The 16910-nt window shown below is 42.4% G+C and overlaps 1 protein-coding gene across 1 annotated transcript in view; it reads left to right on the top strand.

The window, feature by feature from the left end:
• Positions 1-489: 489 nt before the first annotated feature.
• Positions 490-16910, top strand: part of CRYBG3 (crystallin beta-gamma domain containing 3) — a 93259-nt gene continuing 76838 nt past the window's right edge. Inside the window, exons 1-2 of the mRNA XM_084507106.1 lie at positions 490-698; positions 15196-15274. Coding sequence (XP_084363232.1) covers positions 574-698; positions 15196-15274 — 204 coding nt within the window. The 5' untranslated portion in view covers positions 490-573. The remainder of the gene's footprint in view (positions 699-15195; positions 15275-16910) is intronic.

The raw sequence follows: 16910 nt of genomic DNA, 5'->3' as shown, positions 1-16910 counted from the left end.
AGAGGTGAGCAGTGGCAGGGGCTGCCCAGAGAGACTGTGGAGACTCCATCCCCAGTCCTCAGAGGGATAAAAACCATCACATCATCATTCGGCTTGAAGAAGACTCCTAAGAGCGCCAAGTCTCGCCATCAACCGAACATGTCAGTAAACACAAATCCCTTTCTAGGAAAAAAAAAAATCTCCTGGAAAGGCGGGAGAGCGCCGTTCCCCCAGGTCCCTCACCTTCCCCAGCAGGGGCTGCCGCAGCTCCCCTGAGGCGAGGCAGCGAAATGGCCGCGCCTCGGGGCGGGGCGGGGCCGGGCCCCCCCCAGCACGGCGAGCGGGCCGCGGCTCCTCCCGGGGCTGCTTTTCCCCAATTAAGGCGCCGAGCCCGATGGCCGCGCCTCCCGCACCGCGTCCCCGCTGCCGGGGGCCGCTGCCGGGCGGAGGCACCGCGGCGGCTCCGCCCCGGGGCCGGGCAGGGCCGCCCCCGGCGGGGCGGGGGGAAGCGGCCAGCGCCGGGACTCGGTGCCGGGCGGCTGTGGCGGCGCCTCCCGTCCCGCGTCCCGTCCCCGTCCTGGTCCCGTCCCGGCGATGTCCGGCGGGGGCAGCCGGCGGCGGGCCGGCCCCTCGTGGCACGGCGCCTTCTCCCGCTTCTTCGCCAGGAGCCCCCCGCGGCAGGAGGCGGCGGCTCCCGGCCGGCCGGCGGGAGCGCACAGGTAGGGGCACGGCACGGCACGGCCCCGGCCCCGGGGCCCCGCTCCCCCGGCTGCGGCCCTGCCGCGGAAAGCCAGAAGCGGGGAGGGTGCTCGCCCCGGGTCCCCCCGGGCTGGTGCGAGGCGGCTGCCAGCGCCCGGCGAACCTGCCCCGGGCTGTGGGGGGGCTGCGGGGCTGCCGGTCCGCGGGGGGCGCGGGCGAGGTGAGAAGGTGCCCAAGCGACTCGTGCGGTCCTTCCTCTTCCTTTTTGCTTTTCTTTTTTTCTTTTTCTTTCTTTTTCTGGCGGCTGGTTTCTGCCCGTACGCAGGGGAGACCCGCGGATAAAGTTTGCTTCTTATGGAGTCCTGTTGTTGGTCTGAATTAATTGGGTGTGTTTTGTGGTGAGGAGGTGTCAGCTGCCCGGCCTTATTTCCTCAGGTATACTACTAAGGTTTTTTTAGCTTTTAACATGCTGGTTTTAATCTTTTTGAATTATTCTTGACACTGCCTACATTTGTGCTTAAACAGGCAGGCAAATAAGTATACTACTTGAGCACACTAGGTCTTTCTCACCAATCGCAGAAAATTGCAGAGCACGTTGCTGTCTTACACTGGCCGTCCTAAAAGGTCTCATAAATGGTCCATAAGGACCATTTTAACATTGGGATTCTTTATTTTACCGCAACTGCTAGTCATTTGACATACCAGCATATGAGCAAGGATCCACTGGGCTGTCATGTTGCTTTTTATTTCCTGGGGAAAAAAAACTCAGGAGCAAAGCTGCCAAATCAAGAGCACCTTCACCATGGTGAGAGTAGCGCGACCATCACGCCTGGCAGGGGTGATCAAGGTGCAGCAGAAAGAAAAGGCTTGGAGTTGGCTTGGGACGTGAAGAGGCAGCAGCAGAAGTGACATCTGGCTGCTCCTCGCCAGCTCCGTACAGTTGTGGTCCAAGCTAAACAAAAAAGCCTAGCGGTCACCTCATTAGGGAGCAGGGTGACGCTGGCCGAGTGGTTTCAGAGCTAGGTGTGCTATCTGCAGATCGTCCTCATGGTAGACCTGCTCCACTCAACTCCAGGCTGGTGCCTGTTATCTTCATCTCAATCCAAGTTTCATTTCCTGCAGTCAAGAGCCTTTCCTTTACTGGGGCAGTCCACCAAGGTGCGAGGAGGCTCGGCCTCCTGGCCTCCTGCTTGACCTCCTCACATGGGTTTAGCTGCGGGGCGGTCGCCTCAATTCCTCTCTGGAGTGGAAGCAGCCAGCAGAAATCCTCCAGCTGAGAGGAGCCCAATTTGGCATGTTAAAGAGCTTTTTTGTTGTGCCGGCTGCGGGGCGGTAGGTTCGCCTGGAATGCTGACGCTCTCGTCTTTGGTTTCCACTGACAGCCTTCTCCATAGATTAGCGTAATTGCATACATTAAACAGCGCCGGGCTGGAACGAGCGCCCCAGGTTTGCTCGGCGCGTTGATTTAGCATTGCGGTGCAGAAAAATGGATCGCTGAACAAAGCATGCGGGTGGGGAGGGGGAGCCAGGGTGGCTTTGTGTGTTTGTTGTTCAGCATAGAGGGCAGGAGGCAGCCTGGGGAACACATCTCTTGAGAAATGTGTACACTCGGTTATTAATTTCCTGGTGAAATGATTGGAATGGTGTATGCTGGGACCGGACCTGATCTGAAATGTGTGGCATGAAACTTCTGCATTGAGGTATTTTACCTAGCAGTGGGTTTCAGAAAAGCAGAACAACCAAGTAAAGAGCACAGGACAGGGAGCAGTATGTTGTACAGGGCCACATATGTCTACAGGCTATCTACATGGACCCCCAGAGACATGCATCATGCTTGATATAGCCTGCGGAGATTACTACAGTCTCCTAAATTTTGGAAGTGGCTGGAGGTGAGCCTGCATGTATCCAAAAGTCATTTTCCATATGCACCTGCAAACTGGGCAGCAGCAGCTAGATGGAGGCTACTGATGGCAGTTTCGCATTCCCTCATCCCACAGCTGCCCCTTCAGCCCGTGGTACAGAGATCTCACCATTTCATGCTCCAGGCATTGTGTTCAGATTTAGCTTTAAAAAAAAAAAAAAAAGAAAAAAAAAAGAAAATAACCCTACTCTCACCTGAACTTAAAATAAGAGGAAGGGGAAAGGGAATTGCACTGTTTGTTAATCAGTGTCATAGGATTTTCTTCTGAGAACCTTGTGTGGCAAAGAGCTGTATGCTGATAACTTGCCCTTACAGCCATTTGTAGTTCTGATGAACATGAGACTTGCTGGAGGCTCGCTGGTGGAAAATAACCCGTGCAGACTAGCTGGAAGTTTTGTGGTGGCACGAGGTACAGCACAGCTGTTAGGGACTCACTCTGCTTTTACATGCAACCTGAATGTGAGTTATCTTTAACCTACTGCTTGCCTCTGTAAGTGCATTCTTCAGAGTCGTGATGCTGGCATGGCTTTGAATGAGGTCTTTGGCGTTTTTCTTCCCAGTTCCTTATCATCAGCTTCCATCAAACATAGTCATTGTGCTCTACTCTGCTATTTAATATTTTCAATATACAAAATTAATCATTTGTTGCTGGCAGTCTAAATCTCCAGAGTGGAAAAATCCCATTGATTTTTTTTTTATTATTCTGATGGCAGTCTAATTTATTTATCATTATTTTTCACATTTCTTTAGTCTATCTAGATGAAGACGCAGCTTTTAGAGTATAAGTTATAGAGTATAAGCTAATCTATTGAGTATTCGCTCAGTGATATGCCACTTTCATGCCTTAGCAATTGACCTGTTGTAAGTAAATGTGACCTTCTAGGTCACCTTAGAAGCCTCCAAGGGGGTGTGACACTTCGCCAATCACTTTAACCAAGAGCTACCACTAAAATCTTCTTTAAACTTTCTTTATATAATTTGTTCCTCTCTATATTGTTTAGTAAGTTCATTTCAGGTTTATCTTTTTCCCTCCAAGTGTCATTGCTTGGTCAAGTAACTACCAGTGCAAGTGAGCCTTTGTTGGAATTGTCCAGATATTGTTTCTGCATCACTGAAGAGTACCAGAGACATCAAACAGGGAAGAGCAACCCTTTATTTGGTCTTACAGGTTTTGTTTTGTTTTTAAATTGAGATTATTGTTCTGTTCATCCATTAGTTCCTAAGAGCTTTCAGAGGTGGAAGAACTTTGTTTATACTGCCTAAGGAGAGATTAGAGAGCCTCTTTCTTCCTCTGGGCTTGCCAGTCATTGTTCCTGTTTATAAAGCACATGTATTTTTGTAGCTGTAAAAAAATGCATTTGGGAACTACTGGGAATGGATTGAAAGGGGAGTAATGCATTTTGAACTTATTTCTTCTGAACTTGCTACCTCCTGGCTGGTTTTGATTCACATACAGTTGGTGTCTTAGGAGAAAGCCATTGTTTTCCGGGGGAAAAAAAAAGTCTGTATTCTAGTAAAGACACTTCCGTTCAGAAGGCAGAGGAAGATTATTTCAGTTTTATTTCTTTTAAATCTAACTCATTTGTGAGAATGCAGCAGAGGTAACAGTTTGTAGAACCAGCAAGGGGAAGACTCCAGTCATTTAGAAGAATTCAAATTAAACTTACCAAAGCAAGATGCATTATGAAAAAATTCTGTTTGTTAATTTGTTGGGCTTTTTCCTGTTTGTTTCCTCAATTTTTCTGTTGTGACTTATATTGCAGGATAATTCAAAATTATAATTCAAAATTGCAAAGGCCCTTATTTAGCAGGTTACCAAAGCCGTTGCCTATAATTAAGTAAGGAAATATTCTGTATATTATAGTGGGACTACTTGTTTGATTAGAATTAGGCGTGAACCTAAATGTCTCGTGGGAGTGAGACCCGCAAGGAGCAAGCCCAGCAGCCGGCCATGTGCTTCTGAGACATTTCCTAAAGGAAATGTTACTGGAGTATTAATTATAACAGTAGCACTCCTTAAAAGAAACAAAATACCTTAAAAAAATAATAATGTTAACAGCACTCTCTCCTTCCCAGTAACCGTCATAAGTGCTAGAATTAATACAAGGGGATTTCAAAAATATCTGCGATTCCTTGGCTTTAAGGAATGGTTTTGCAGCAGTTAAAACTTATCAGTCTTCTCATCTGATGAACAAAAGACTCATAAGTGAGGAAAAAAACAGAATTCAGAAATATGTTGTTGTGAGGATTATATTTCTGGTTATTAAAACTTCTTACAAAGATGGAAATCAAACTGCTGCTTCTATTTTCTGAGTTTTTTTTGGACTGCATATTCTTCAGCGAGTGTATACTGTTACACTTCTAGACAGTAGCATGGCACTACATTGCTACACTGTAGGCTTTAACACTTCTATTTTCCTGGTATTTTAATTTCTAAAATAATTTTTAAAAATTTTAACTGACCTTACAGTAACACTTTTGAAGACTCTTCAGATCAGAAATGTGAATTTCCGTAGTCATTTTACTTCACGAGTCAGTTTTGTGAGATGAAATACAGTCACTAATTGTATCAATATAATTTCATGGCTTGCCGTGTTATTGAATGGTGTCTTTGTTTCCCAAATGTTCCAGTGTTTCTTAAATTGCTAAAATGTGTCACAGAAGGCAGTATATCTGTTTAAATGGGTTGGGGGCCCAAGGGGCCAAGTCCAGGAAGGCCGCACAGGCCTGCACTTCACCTATTGACAAAGGCTGGGAACAACATGCAAGGAAGTATTTCTTGGGAGTACATGAAGAGCAAAGGCAGAAAAAAAATCCAGTGACGACAGCCTTTTTTTTTTTTTTTTAATCACCAATTAAGTGCCAAAAAGTTAGCCATCAGTTTTGTTTTGTTTGAATCAGAGATGCAGCCTTTCAGCTTGAGGGAGGGAAATTTGATGAATATGAGAAATATGGGAAGTGTCTGAAGGGTACTTCTCAGTGCATGGTTGTAAGAAATAGAGGAACTGGAAGAGTATTTTCTTGTGGTGAACTTGTAGCTTCGTGTGCCTCTACCAATAGTTTTCTGCTCCGACCTGACTAGAAGAACCCGCTGCTTTTGCTGGTGACACCAGTGTCCTTTGCACGTTTTTTTTTTTTTTTTTTTTTTTTTTTTTTTTTTGTTTTGTTTTGTTTGTTTGTTTGTTTGTTCGTTTTTTCCTGGTTGCTTTTTCTTAATGGCATCTATTAAAAATTATGTTAAACCCTGTTTATCAGGAGGAAAATATCTACTGCTGCTTTAAAGCTTTCCTGGATTGGTTTAATGTCTTCTATTTTGTTGTCATTTGTAAGCATTATTGTTGCTCCCCAACCCTGCAAATACGTGTCTTTTGAAAGCAGTTTTATAATGAGCTATTCTCTATTAATTCAATAATTTTAACCTTAAATGTAAATAGTTTACAAATCTGCTTCTGATATTATACCAAGTTGATGTGTTAGCAGCCAGAAACACATTTATTTCATACGTATGCTGAAAACTTTACCTAACCTCTCAGACTAGTGAATATGGAACAGACCCTATATTAATGTTTGTTACTATGCTTGACAGATGCCAGAGCAAAAACCTTGATGTAATCTAGTATAATCCTACTGCTCAATATTGAAGTAGACTCTGCTCAGAAACGTTTGTATTTATTTTCTCTAGCTTTTGTACGGCTGTTGAATTCCCTTGTGTATAAAACAGATTAAGTTATTCAGCAAGGGCGATCATGGGCCATCATACTGATTTCACTGAGCTCTAGCCTTTTAGGTTTAAAGGAACACGTTTGATGGCAAGCCATGGTTTGTTTCTTGTATTTTTAATACATTTTTTCTTTGCAAAATGTGGCATATTGGTGCTTTTATAACATGTTTATTTTTCATGTTTGTTTTTTTTTTAACTTTGTGTTTTGAAAGAGGATTAAAAAAATCAGTTTTACACTTATACGCTCCGCAGTTCACATTGTGTATGTGAAGCAGTGCTGCTAATGCAGAGCATGAAGTTGACCTAGCTTTGCCATACAAGCAGAGCAAAAAACAGTATGTAAACAAGCAGCATAAACAGGTCTGAGAGGAAAAAATGTTTCAGTTAAAACAATTTAACTTGCTTCTTAATGCTGCCTGTAATCAAACCAGTTTTCAAGTGGGGCTGTTTAATTGAATAGAATACATTTTATGTTATTCCAACACTTAAATGAGTTGGCTGATTGTAACACTTCTCTTGCCTGAGTTCCTGTCTCATCCTACTTTTGCCTCTGTTTTCTTCATCCCTACTTTTCTTTGTTTTCTGCTCCCTTTCCCCCACTTCTCTAATACGTTTTAAATAGTTGTTTTGCTTGCCTTCTGTTTTCAAACTCACTGACTTGTTTTTATAATTTCCGTTTTACTTGATGTCTTTACCGTTCCTCCCTATGTGTGTGGCCTACATGTAAGGACAGAAGTGGGAGTCAGAAACTTCCCATTCAAATTTCTGTGCCAACACTCCTCTCTTCAGGACAAGCCCTAACAGCCTTGTCAGAGATTACGGGAAGACTTTGTCACTGCTGGTTTCCCGTGAACAGTGTTAGAATTGGGAATCTTCCTGAGAAGTTGGTCAAAATTTGTCATTGGGGGGAGGGAGGAGTAGCTCTTTGCTCATTGCTATTTTCTGTTTAAATGCTAGCATCTCTATTTTCTGTAAAAATGCTGCTGTGTCTTGACTGACATTTGATGCAGAAGGCAGTTTTTATGAATTTTCGCTGCTTCCCTCAGACGCTGAAGATGCATCTTCTTGCCACTGGACTGTACTATGATGTTTTCCTTTTGATTCGTTTAACAGATGTTATTCAATATACATGCCAAAAGCTTGACTCTTGAAAAAAAAATCTAACTTCTCTTTGTAGATCAGGTTTGGACAGTTCTCTGGGCTTCACAGGGCATGAATGGCTTCACAAGTGTGATTGTAGGATCTAGAGTTAAGGTGTTGGCATTTCATTTAACACTTTTAAGTCCATTGTATTTGGTTGGATTAAAGGGGAAGGACTGAATAGTTGATTTATCAAGGCTTTCAGGTGACCTGAGAAGTTAATAAATATGTTGATCCTAACATTGCAGGAGGATGGGAACTCTCAAACTTGATTTTTTGATGAGATTACAATTTTAGATGACGAACTGCTGAAATCGTACCTTCAGACTCTTTAAGGCATCTCACTTGGTGCTGATGCCCCAGTTAAAATATTTGCAAGTGGAATGGCAGTGGGACAAACTGAGAGATATAAAATAATTTTCTACTTTTTGTATGTGAAGAAGTTTAAAACAAAGCGTTTTTGAGTCACTTTAGTATCTCCACAAGTAATTTGAAAGAAGAGAAGATTGTAGCTCGTGAAGTTTGCAGATGAGTAGGGTGAAAAATAGAGGAATCACCATGTAGATGACAACCTTGCAGAAGCAGACTCAACTGTCATTGTTGGCAGTCACCTGAACATGAACTGCCAAAGCAAAGTGGTGGCTCAGAGAGAAAAAGCAATGCTCAATTATATAAATAACAAAGTACATGTAATCTGTGGCTAGGCTTTAGTTACTAGAGTACTGAGCCAGGTTGAAGCATCTGTGTTTTTTTATGAGAAAGGTACTGACAAACTGGAAACGTCTGAGAAGAGCCCCAGAACGATTTGATGTGTGGAAAACCCGCCTCACAGAGTAAAATTAAGTAGCTCAATAGTGTTTAGGTCGTCTAAGAGAAGGTTTTCAAATGACAGAATTACAGTTTGAGGTATGGCTCTGCCTCAAGGTATATAACTGCAGGGGAAATGAGAGTTAAATGCTTCCTGTCACAACAGACCTGTGACTTGAAGAAGGTGTTTGAACCAGAGGGCTTTGTGATCTGCTCCATGTAGACGTCGGTAGATCCCATAGATGAGAGACAAAGCTTGACATATTCTGAGTAGTAAGCCTGATTTTTCGTATTGACTCAGTAAGTTTAGCAATAGTGAACACAGAAAAGTCTTATTTACAGATGAGACAGATTTTCTGTTACTTGCCACTTTTTAATCAAAACTCTGTATCTTTCAGTCAGCTGCTACAGGCTTAATGCAGGTCTCCCTTGGTGAAATTTTGTGATCTAGATTATTACGCAGGCCAGTTTCGGTGATCATAATGGTCTGTATGGCAAGTCTGGCAACCGGTAGATGTAGAAAAACATTACTCAACACATCTGTATTTTTAGCTGTCTTCTTTTTAATTGCTGCTTAGAAGCAGGCACAGAGGAGAAACCAATCCTAGCTAACCTATGGCTCTTTGCAGATGTGTTTGTAACTACTACTGGTCTGTTCGTGCGGTTTGAGAATCCCTGAAATTTGCTGAAACTTCATGACAATTTTGGTCTTGCAAAATTACATTTGATAGTATTGCTTGACGCAGTTTTCTTCTCATTCCCATTCTTCAGGGAGTCTCTCCCACAGCTGTGTCGTAAGGTATTAGGTGATCAAATTCTCTTTAGCAACCTCTCTGATCCTCAGGGTTTGACATACTTCCTTTGGAAGGTCACCACTAAATATGTTATTGTCTTGGCAGTAAGTAAAATTGGAAAGAAGTGATAACATCAAGACCAAATGTAGTGCAACTTCTCAGAGAGGAGCATTAGTTTTTTTGAAGAGAAATAGAAGGCAGAGATCAGGAACTGGAATCAGATCCCCAAATGCTGAAATGAAGAAACTGTCAAGAAAGTTAAGTCAAAAATGACATTAGCCTCAGTGAGGGCTGCACTGGAGGGTGAATTATGTCAACAATGCTAAAACAAAGACACATTGTCTTGAGGAAAACCGTTTCAAAAACACTCGAAAGAGATGTCACAAGTGATGTCATTAAACCTGGAGAGAGAGGTCAAGCTTAGTTTATTAGCATTATGTCAGAAAAGTCAGATGTAGGAGCTTTGGGACACTTGGTACTTCACAGCACCTTTCAGGTTAGGCATTGCTTATTCTCTTTCTGTTGCAAGTCAACCCATGAAATGGCCCCCGTTTCTGCATTAATCTGAAGAGAAGCCCAGATAAAAATAAACAATGTTAGCTTAATGCGATAGCAAAGAGGGTTTGACTTTGCAGGGAGTCATCTGTTCCTGATGAGAATGAGGAAAAGAGGTGGCAAAATGGTAGAGCCCTCACCTCTGCGGTAACATCTGGGCTGCACAAGGAGTCAATTCTGGACCTGCCAGGCTGGAAGCGACCTTGCTTTGTACAGAGTATTCCCAGGTGGGAGGACAAGGCATAGTTGGCATCCGCAAGTGGTGTTGCAATGTCCCTTGAGTTGAGCCTCAGCCAGCCATCCCTGTTTTCTTAAGAGCCTGCCTGCCCATTAATTGCCCCATTCCCAAACAGCAATCTGCAGCGGGTGCCTTGTAAAATGCCACAATGGTTAGCTTCAGTTTGGTAAGCACTGCGTTTGGTCAGTCTTATCTCAGCTCACACGTTTGTGCTTCATGGCACTTGCATAGCGCCAGTAGCTTGTTTATTATCTAACACAACACATTCACAATCTGCTGTGTGCATAATATGGGTGGGGTTGGTTAATAGAGGAAGAGGGGGTGGGCTTTTAATTTGTGAGTTCCCAGGGATTGTTACAAAGAACAAAGGTGGAGGAAGCAGACTTCTCGTGCTGCGTGGAGGTGCTGAGAGGGCCTTTTGAAGATGTAATTGTTTATAATTGTCCTGTTCTGTTTTTAGAGACAGTTGGAAAAGATCTCACAAACCATTAAATTAAATTTGCTCCCTTGAATTGGTGCTTTCTTTACTGTAATCTCTCATGTATATTAACTAAACCGGATCTGAGTATTTCTGCTTATACTTGTCTACTTTTTTATGCTTTGTGGGTAGGAATGGTAAGGACTAAGCATTTTTCTCCCCCATAATAATCTCTGACCTTTCCTGTGCAAGTGTACTGATTAAAAACTTGGATCAAAATCTGCTTCTGATTCAGACACCACCTGTCCTGGTATTACAGAAAGGTCAGAAGAGATTTTCAGCAGTGGAAGAACAAAAAGCATTAGAAAATCACACAAAGAGAAGTTTATGCAGAAGATACAGAATGGGATCTGTTGTTAACTTCTGTTTTATTTATTTATTTATTTGGAGAATAGGAGTGATACTAATCAGGGTAGGCATGCCAGCAAGGCAGTGGGGAAGAGCAGTGAGACAGCTGCGATGAAGAGATCCCTCTGCCTTCACTGAAGATTAACCCATCTGCATTGGATGCACCGACATATGATTGAGAAAAGGGTAGTCAAGCAGAAATAGCAGTAGGAAGGCAGTATATTACATACTGGAGAAGTAGCTTGGTGTCTAGCCTTAATATTGACAGTATCTTTATTACTCTGAGCAAGTTATTTAATATTTCCATGCCATCTTTTTTACTACTATTTATAAAATCGAAGCAATATCTCCCCAAATACGTAAGCAAGCAGTTGTGATGATCTATGAGTAACTGTCTATATAGTTAAGAAGTCTGTGGAAACCTGTTGGAGGGGCAGAGGTGTTTTCTGTAGTCCTGGGATCATGCTCTGCTCTTTCACTTCCCAAAAGAAAGGAGACTCAAGACTTTTGATTTGCACAAGGAGTACAGACTGACCATGGAGGCTCTCGGAGTAGTGGCTGTCACCTGGGTGAGCTGTGCCCCGGGTACACGGAGTTCCCTGCTTCGGGGATGTCCCTTCAGTGACCCTGGTGCTGGAAGATCCCTTTATAGGGTGGGTAAGGAATCCTTCTCAGGCCAGTCAATGAGTTTCAAGACATTTTGGTTTTGAGAGGTCTTAGGGCTAACGCTTGTCAAACTTATATCTGTGAACTCTGTCAGCGTGCCATTAGACTTGGGTTAGTAGGGTCCTATTGCTGGGTATGCGATGTAACAACAGTACTTTGTGAAGTGTGGGACTGAAGACTCACGAGATTCATCTTCCTTAGCTAAGAAGTGGGAGTGTTGCAACCCTGCCCAAGAGCTGGCTGGCTGGTCTAGCAAAGCCAGGTGGGCAGCTAAGCACAAACCTAGCTTCGGACATGCTGAACAGGGGGTAGCGTGCTCAGTACCTGCTGTGGCGAAGCGCTGCAAAAATGCACGGCTCCAGAAAAGGTTAAGGCAAGGATGAAACTTGGTGGAGGCAAACTTCAATAATGCAGATGCCGCCCAAATGTATGTGGGGAGCCTGTCCATACTACCAGTCTGTTGTTTTCTCTTCTTAGCAAAGGCATGATAATTCAGGGGTGTAATAAGCATAACTATGAAATCAATGTTTATAACATTTTTAATAGCAGATATGGTTCTGTAAAAAAAAAAAAAAAAAAAAAAAAAAAAAATTTATAAACCCTCCTAGAGTACAGTTCTTGGCAATATTACGTATTTCCACTACTGATAGCCTAGCAGGGGTATACCAAAAAAATTAAAAGAATAGGTCATTTCTAGTATAAATATTAGTTGTCTTACATATTTCCCAATAATCAATAATTAAGCTATGGCATTCACAATTAAAAGTATATTCACTGCATCTCTGAGTATAGGCTCATAGGGACAGCACGGGACTGTGTTGCAACATAAAATACGTGTGGCATAATTACTCTAGGTCCTCTGTGGTTGCTTCTTTTAAGCACGGGAGGGGCAGGGAGGCCTGTAAACTTCACTTTTTTCTTCTCCTTTTTAGAGAAGTTGTGGGGAAAGTGCTGTTCCAAAATGTATGACTAATGACTGCTCTGTGATTGATGCAATGATGGGGGGGGTGGGGAAGAAGCCCTAAAAATGGCAGGGGGGTGGCAATAGCAAGTGATGAGCTTGTTCTCCAGTCCCAAGCATAGAGCGTGGCACAAGTAATGTGCACATGTTGGTTAGGTTGTACAAGGTAGTCTTGACTCTAGGAAAAACAAGACAACTTTATCCTAAGGAGTCCACGAGGCCTGCTTTCAGCAAAGTGAGCTGCTGTGCTGTGAACGTCATCCCTTTGGTGCGAGTCGCTTGAGGATCCACTCAGACCTGAGCCCCGGCCACAGGCACAGGCTGGCAAGAAGCGAGCTGCAGCAGCGTGCCCTCACTCATCCCTGCTCGCTGCCCCTTCGTGTGTGCTGGCACAAATCACCGGGCTGTGAGCTGGATCACCGGCTGAGCTCTCGCTGCTGGCAGCTTTTGCTCCCCCCTTGTGTTCATCTAGGACCGGAGAGCCTTGCTGGGGTGGGTTAGGGGCAAGAGCGGGCAGCTGAGGTTGAAGAGGAAGGTGTGGAGGTTTCTGAAGCTGATTCTGCTGACAAAGTCAGCATGTGGAGGAACTACACCCTAAAGCAAAAGGTTCAGGAATGTAGAAACGCTAGAATATAAACCATGAAAGGGTGTGGGGAATTGCTTCCAGGTTTGGGTTTATTTTATGCTGGAAAGAAAGTTTTGATACTTTTTTTTTTTTCGATTGGTTGATTTTAAGATGTGTATCTGCCGAACTGCATTCTTTCAGTTTTGGTGCGTACGCTGTGCAATGTCATAGCAAGCTGTCTGAGCCTGGCTATCGAGAAGGAAGTAACACAGGCATATATTTCAAATGCAAACAAAAAGTAGGAAAGTGATAAAAGGAAATAAAAAGAGAATTTGAAGGGAAGAATATGAGCAAAACAGAGTGGCTAGAGAAGAGGCCACAAATAATTCTGTGCTGGTAATACTCAACAAAAGCAAGTATTTCATCTGTGTTCTACAGAGCAGGTCTGTAAGGACTGGTGTCCTGAAGCCAAGAAGAACGCCTGGTGGATATCAGCCTCATTCTCCTGCTCTTAGTGCAGGGAGTTCCTGCTAAGGTCAAGTGTATCAGCGTCAGGGAAAGCTATGCAGATCTAAGAAGGGTTTGGTTTTGCATTTTGTTTTTTAAACTAAGAGGGAGAAAATAGGTTACGTACTGTGAAGCACTTTTATTAGTGTTCCAGGTTGCCCAGAAGTGTTTGTGGCATCATCTTCAGCATCAACAGCACAAGAATTTAATAGGAGAGAATATTAATTCATCTGCTGTGTCTTACAGGGAGGCAAAGAACAGCCAAGACTTTGTGTGCTTTCCCTGAAAAAGCATCTTAGTGTTTCGGAATGCATTATGAAAGATTACCTGAGGTGATCTGAAAGTACATGGTTTTGAACTTGAAGAGGGTCTATAAAAGAGAGAAAAGAGCTTTTTCTTTTCTGTTTTGACTCATCTAAGAAGATCTGAAGGATCTTAACCCTAACTGCAGAAGAGCCATGTTCTCATTTTTGTCCAAGGAATCTTGACTCTAAGCAGCTTGTAAGGGAAAATAACATTTAGTCGGACTGGATTTCATATATTGTGTGTTTATCAATGTATATTCAACTTCAATGCCTAATCCACAATCAGGAAAAAAACCTTTCTTTTTAAATGTCTTACTGAGACATGCTTACCCGTGGCTTGACAATCAGTGGTAATGGGAATACCAGCCCACATCTCAGTCTTTTCTCTAAATCCTGGCACAATTCACCAAAATGCAAATATTTTTTTTTTTCTTTTATTTAAACAGCTATCAATTCAGCTCTTTATACAAAAACAAAAATAAGGGCTTGTGTGTTTATAAATAGCAAAGCTAAATTTCTAAAACTGTTGAAGAAGGGTTTTTGAAGTGATTATCTCTTCATTGCAAAAGTGGATATTTATGTGTTGTACTGATATGAAGTGTTTTTTTTTTTTTTTTTTCAGTTTATGATAGGCAATGCAGGAAGTGATCTGTCATTCACATCCTCTAATGTTTTCCTTGATGTGATTTTGCTTTGTAACTGCATGTAGCACAAAGGTTTGGATTAAAAATGTTTTCTGCTGGATTGTGCTTATGGATAGTTTTAAGAATCAGGAGAAAAATGGTTCCCCTCGTCCCAAAGATGGGGTTCTGGAGAAAGTTTAGGCCAGGGTAAACTGGCAGCAAGGACATATGAGACTTTGGACTTCAAAGTTTTAAAATGGACAGCAAGTGTTGCCTTGGTAATGATAACATGCTGATTGTCCCCTTTCTAAATGTCCCCTTTCTAAAATGTCTTCCAAATTTGCCTGCAAATGCTCGTTAGGTATTTTCAGTGCCCAGTAAAGATTTGGTAATTCTGGTAGGTGTGATTTGTAATGATTCCATCTGCCCTGAGCATGCTCCACTCAGTTGCAGTCCTTAGTGTAAGGACTGTGGGTGCTTTCTAGCTGCCAGGTAGATATTGCTGTGCCAAGGAATGCTACAGTGGATGATGCATCAGCTATGCTATTTTTTTCCCAACAGAAAATTATACATATGCACAGAAAATTTGGGTGTTTTTTTTTTTTTGTTTGTTTTGTTTTGTTTTCAGTTAGAAGAGCAGCCTTAATTATTATATACACCATTTCTGAATGCTTGAGTTTTGAAAAATAGGTATTTTGCTTCCATTTGAGCTTTTTGGGGCATGGCTTTTTCAGTTGCAATGCATGCAGCATATGGGCTGTGTTTTGGAAAACATGTTCTTCTGTCCTTTTAAGTAATGCTCTTTTGTGTTTAAATTGAATGTGTTGGCTCTCAAGTGGAATTGAATAATGCAAGTCCTCAGTGTTGCAAAATATTTTTGTTTTTCAGTTCTGAACACAAAGGGAGTGAAGCCATAAATTTAAAGAACAACCAAAAGGAAAGCACAACTCTTCCTGCACTTTTGAAGGTAGGATTTTTATTTACTAATACTGAATTGAGCTAAGCTTGCCACATCTGCTTGTGGCTTTTTGTTATGTTCTGAGGTTGGAGGTCTTCATGTATTGCATTGTAGCACACAGTTGCCATATTCTGGGTTAGGGCCCATCATGCTATGATACACATGCAAAAAATAGAAAGACTGTCTATGCTTCTTGTTCTTGAAACAAAGTTCATATCTTTACTTACATTAAATAGATGTGAGTCTAGTGCCAATTCCACATGCAGTCATCCAGTGATGGATGAAGCCAGTGTTTTTATCAAATTCTGATTTGACAGTCACCCAAAGAACCATTTCTATATAATTTATGAATATCTAACCAGCAAGAGTTTTCCTGAAGTTGCACTGGTTGCCAGTCAAAGCGCTGTAAGAACTTTCTGCTGAAATACTTATGCATGTTGGCTATTCTACACCAATGTTATCCCTGTTAATCATGCTTGTCTTATCCTGTAAGCATTCTACTGAAAAAATGGATGTGCTTCTATGTGACGCTTTCTCCTGTGAGTCATTTGACACAAAGTGGTAGCTGCCAGTAAAGTTGTGTTTAGATTTAGTCAAATATCATAAATAGTTCTATGCAAGATGGGGCCTGGTGATACAACCCTCTTCCAAATAGTTGCTGTCACATCATGCCCCGCACAGAGTCACTTTAGCAGTTCATTCACTAAGTACTTTTTCTACTTTTTTGTTCCTTTTTCTACATTAGTAGTAGTATAAGTACTGCAGAAATTCTGCTGGCAATTTCCCTGAAAGGGCCTTGACTAGTCCACCAGATTTATTTGTGGGTGTAGTAGGCTTCTTAACAGACTGATTCAGAGGTTTCTATCCTGTGTTGCCTAGATTGAGCACTAGCAGTATATGGGGAAGGAAGTGGTCCTTTTGCTGTATGGCTCACAGTCACTGTATAGTGGCATCTTCACTCTCTAGGGACTATTTGGAGGGGTTTTGCCCAAGGTGAAGAAATTTTGCAGTTGCCTCTGCAAAGACCTAGGTCAGTAGCTGGGTTATTAGATAAAGATCAATCCTGTGTCGAATGTAATCATTATGCATCAAGGTGAGAAACAGCACAACAGCATTTTTTCGGAAGCCCTGTGGATTCAAGCCAGCCCTGTCTGAGCTGGGCTCCCACAACACACTACTGAATGCCTTCCTGTTGTCATAAATCATGGACTATTGCTTTTATGGTTCAAAACACAGGCAGAAATGATTCTTTCAACCAGAGGAGATCCTACTGTAGTAGAAGCAACCTTTCTGTGTTAAAAAAAAAAAAAATCTTATTTTTTCTGAGTTAGATCAGTGAAAAGTTCTAAAACATTTTCCTTTTGAAGAAGGTTTTGACTGGGGGGGAGGAATGGTTTAGCATATGTGCACAGGACTTCAACACAAGGAACTGCTTAAACAGAAGTACGAACAGGGTTAGATTTCAGTGAACAAGCGGGATGCATAGGTGGAGTGCAGGGAGCATAGCAGGTTTAAATTATCTAAGAGTGTCTATTTTTTGCCAAAAACTAAATCTCCTTTGGTACATTTTTAATTCACAAGAACCTAAGTTTTGATTTTTTCCTACTGAATCTAAATTCATTGCACTCAAGTCTTCTACTCAGAA

The sequence above is a fragment of the Aythya ferina genome, assembly GCF_964211825.1.
Source record: "Aythya ferina genome assembly, chromosome: 1".
NCBI classification, from domain to species: domain Eukaryota; kingdom Metazoa; phylum Chordata; class Aves; order Anseriformes; family Anatidae; genus Aythya; species Aythya ferina.
Note: the sequence above shows the minus strand (reverse complement) of the source record. Positions and strands in the feature narration are given on the sequence as shown.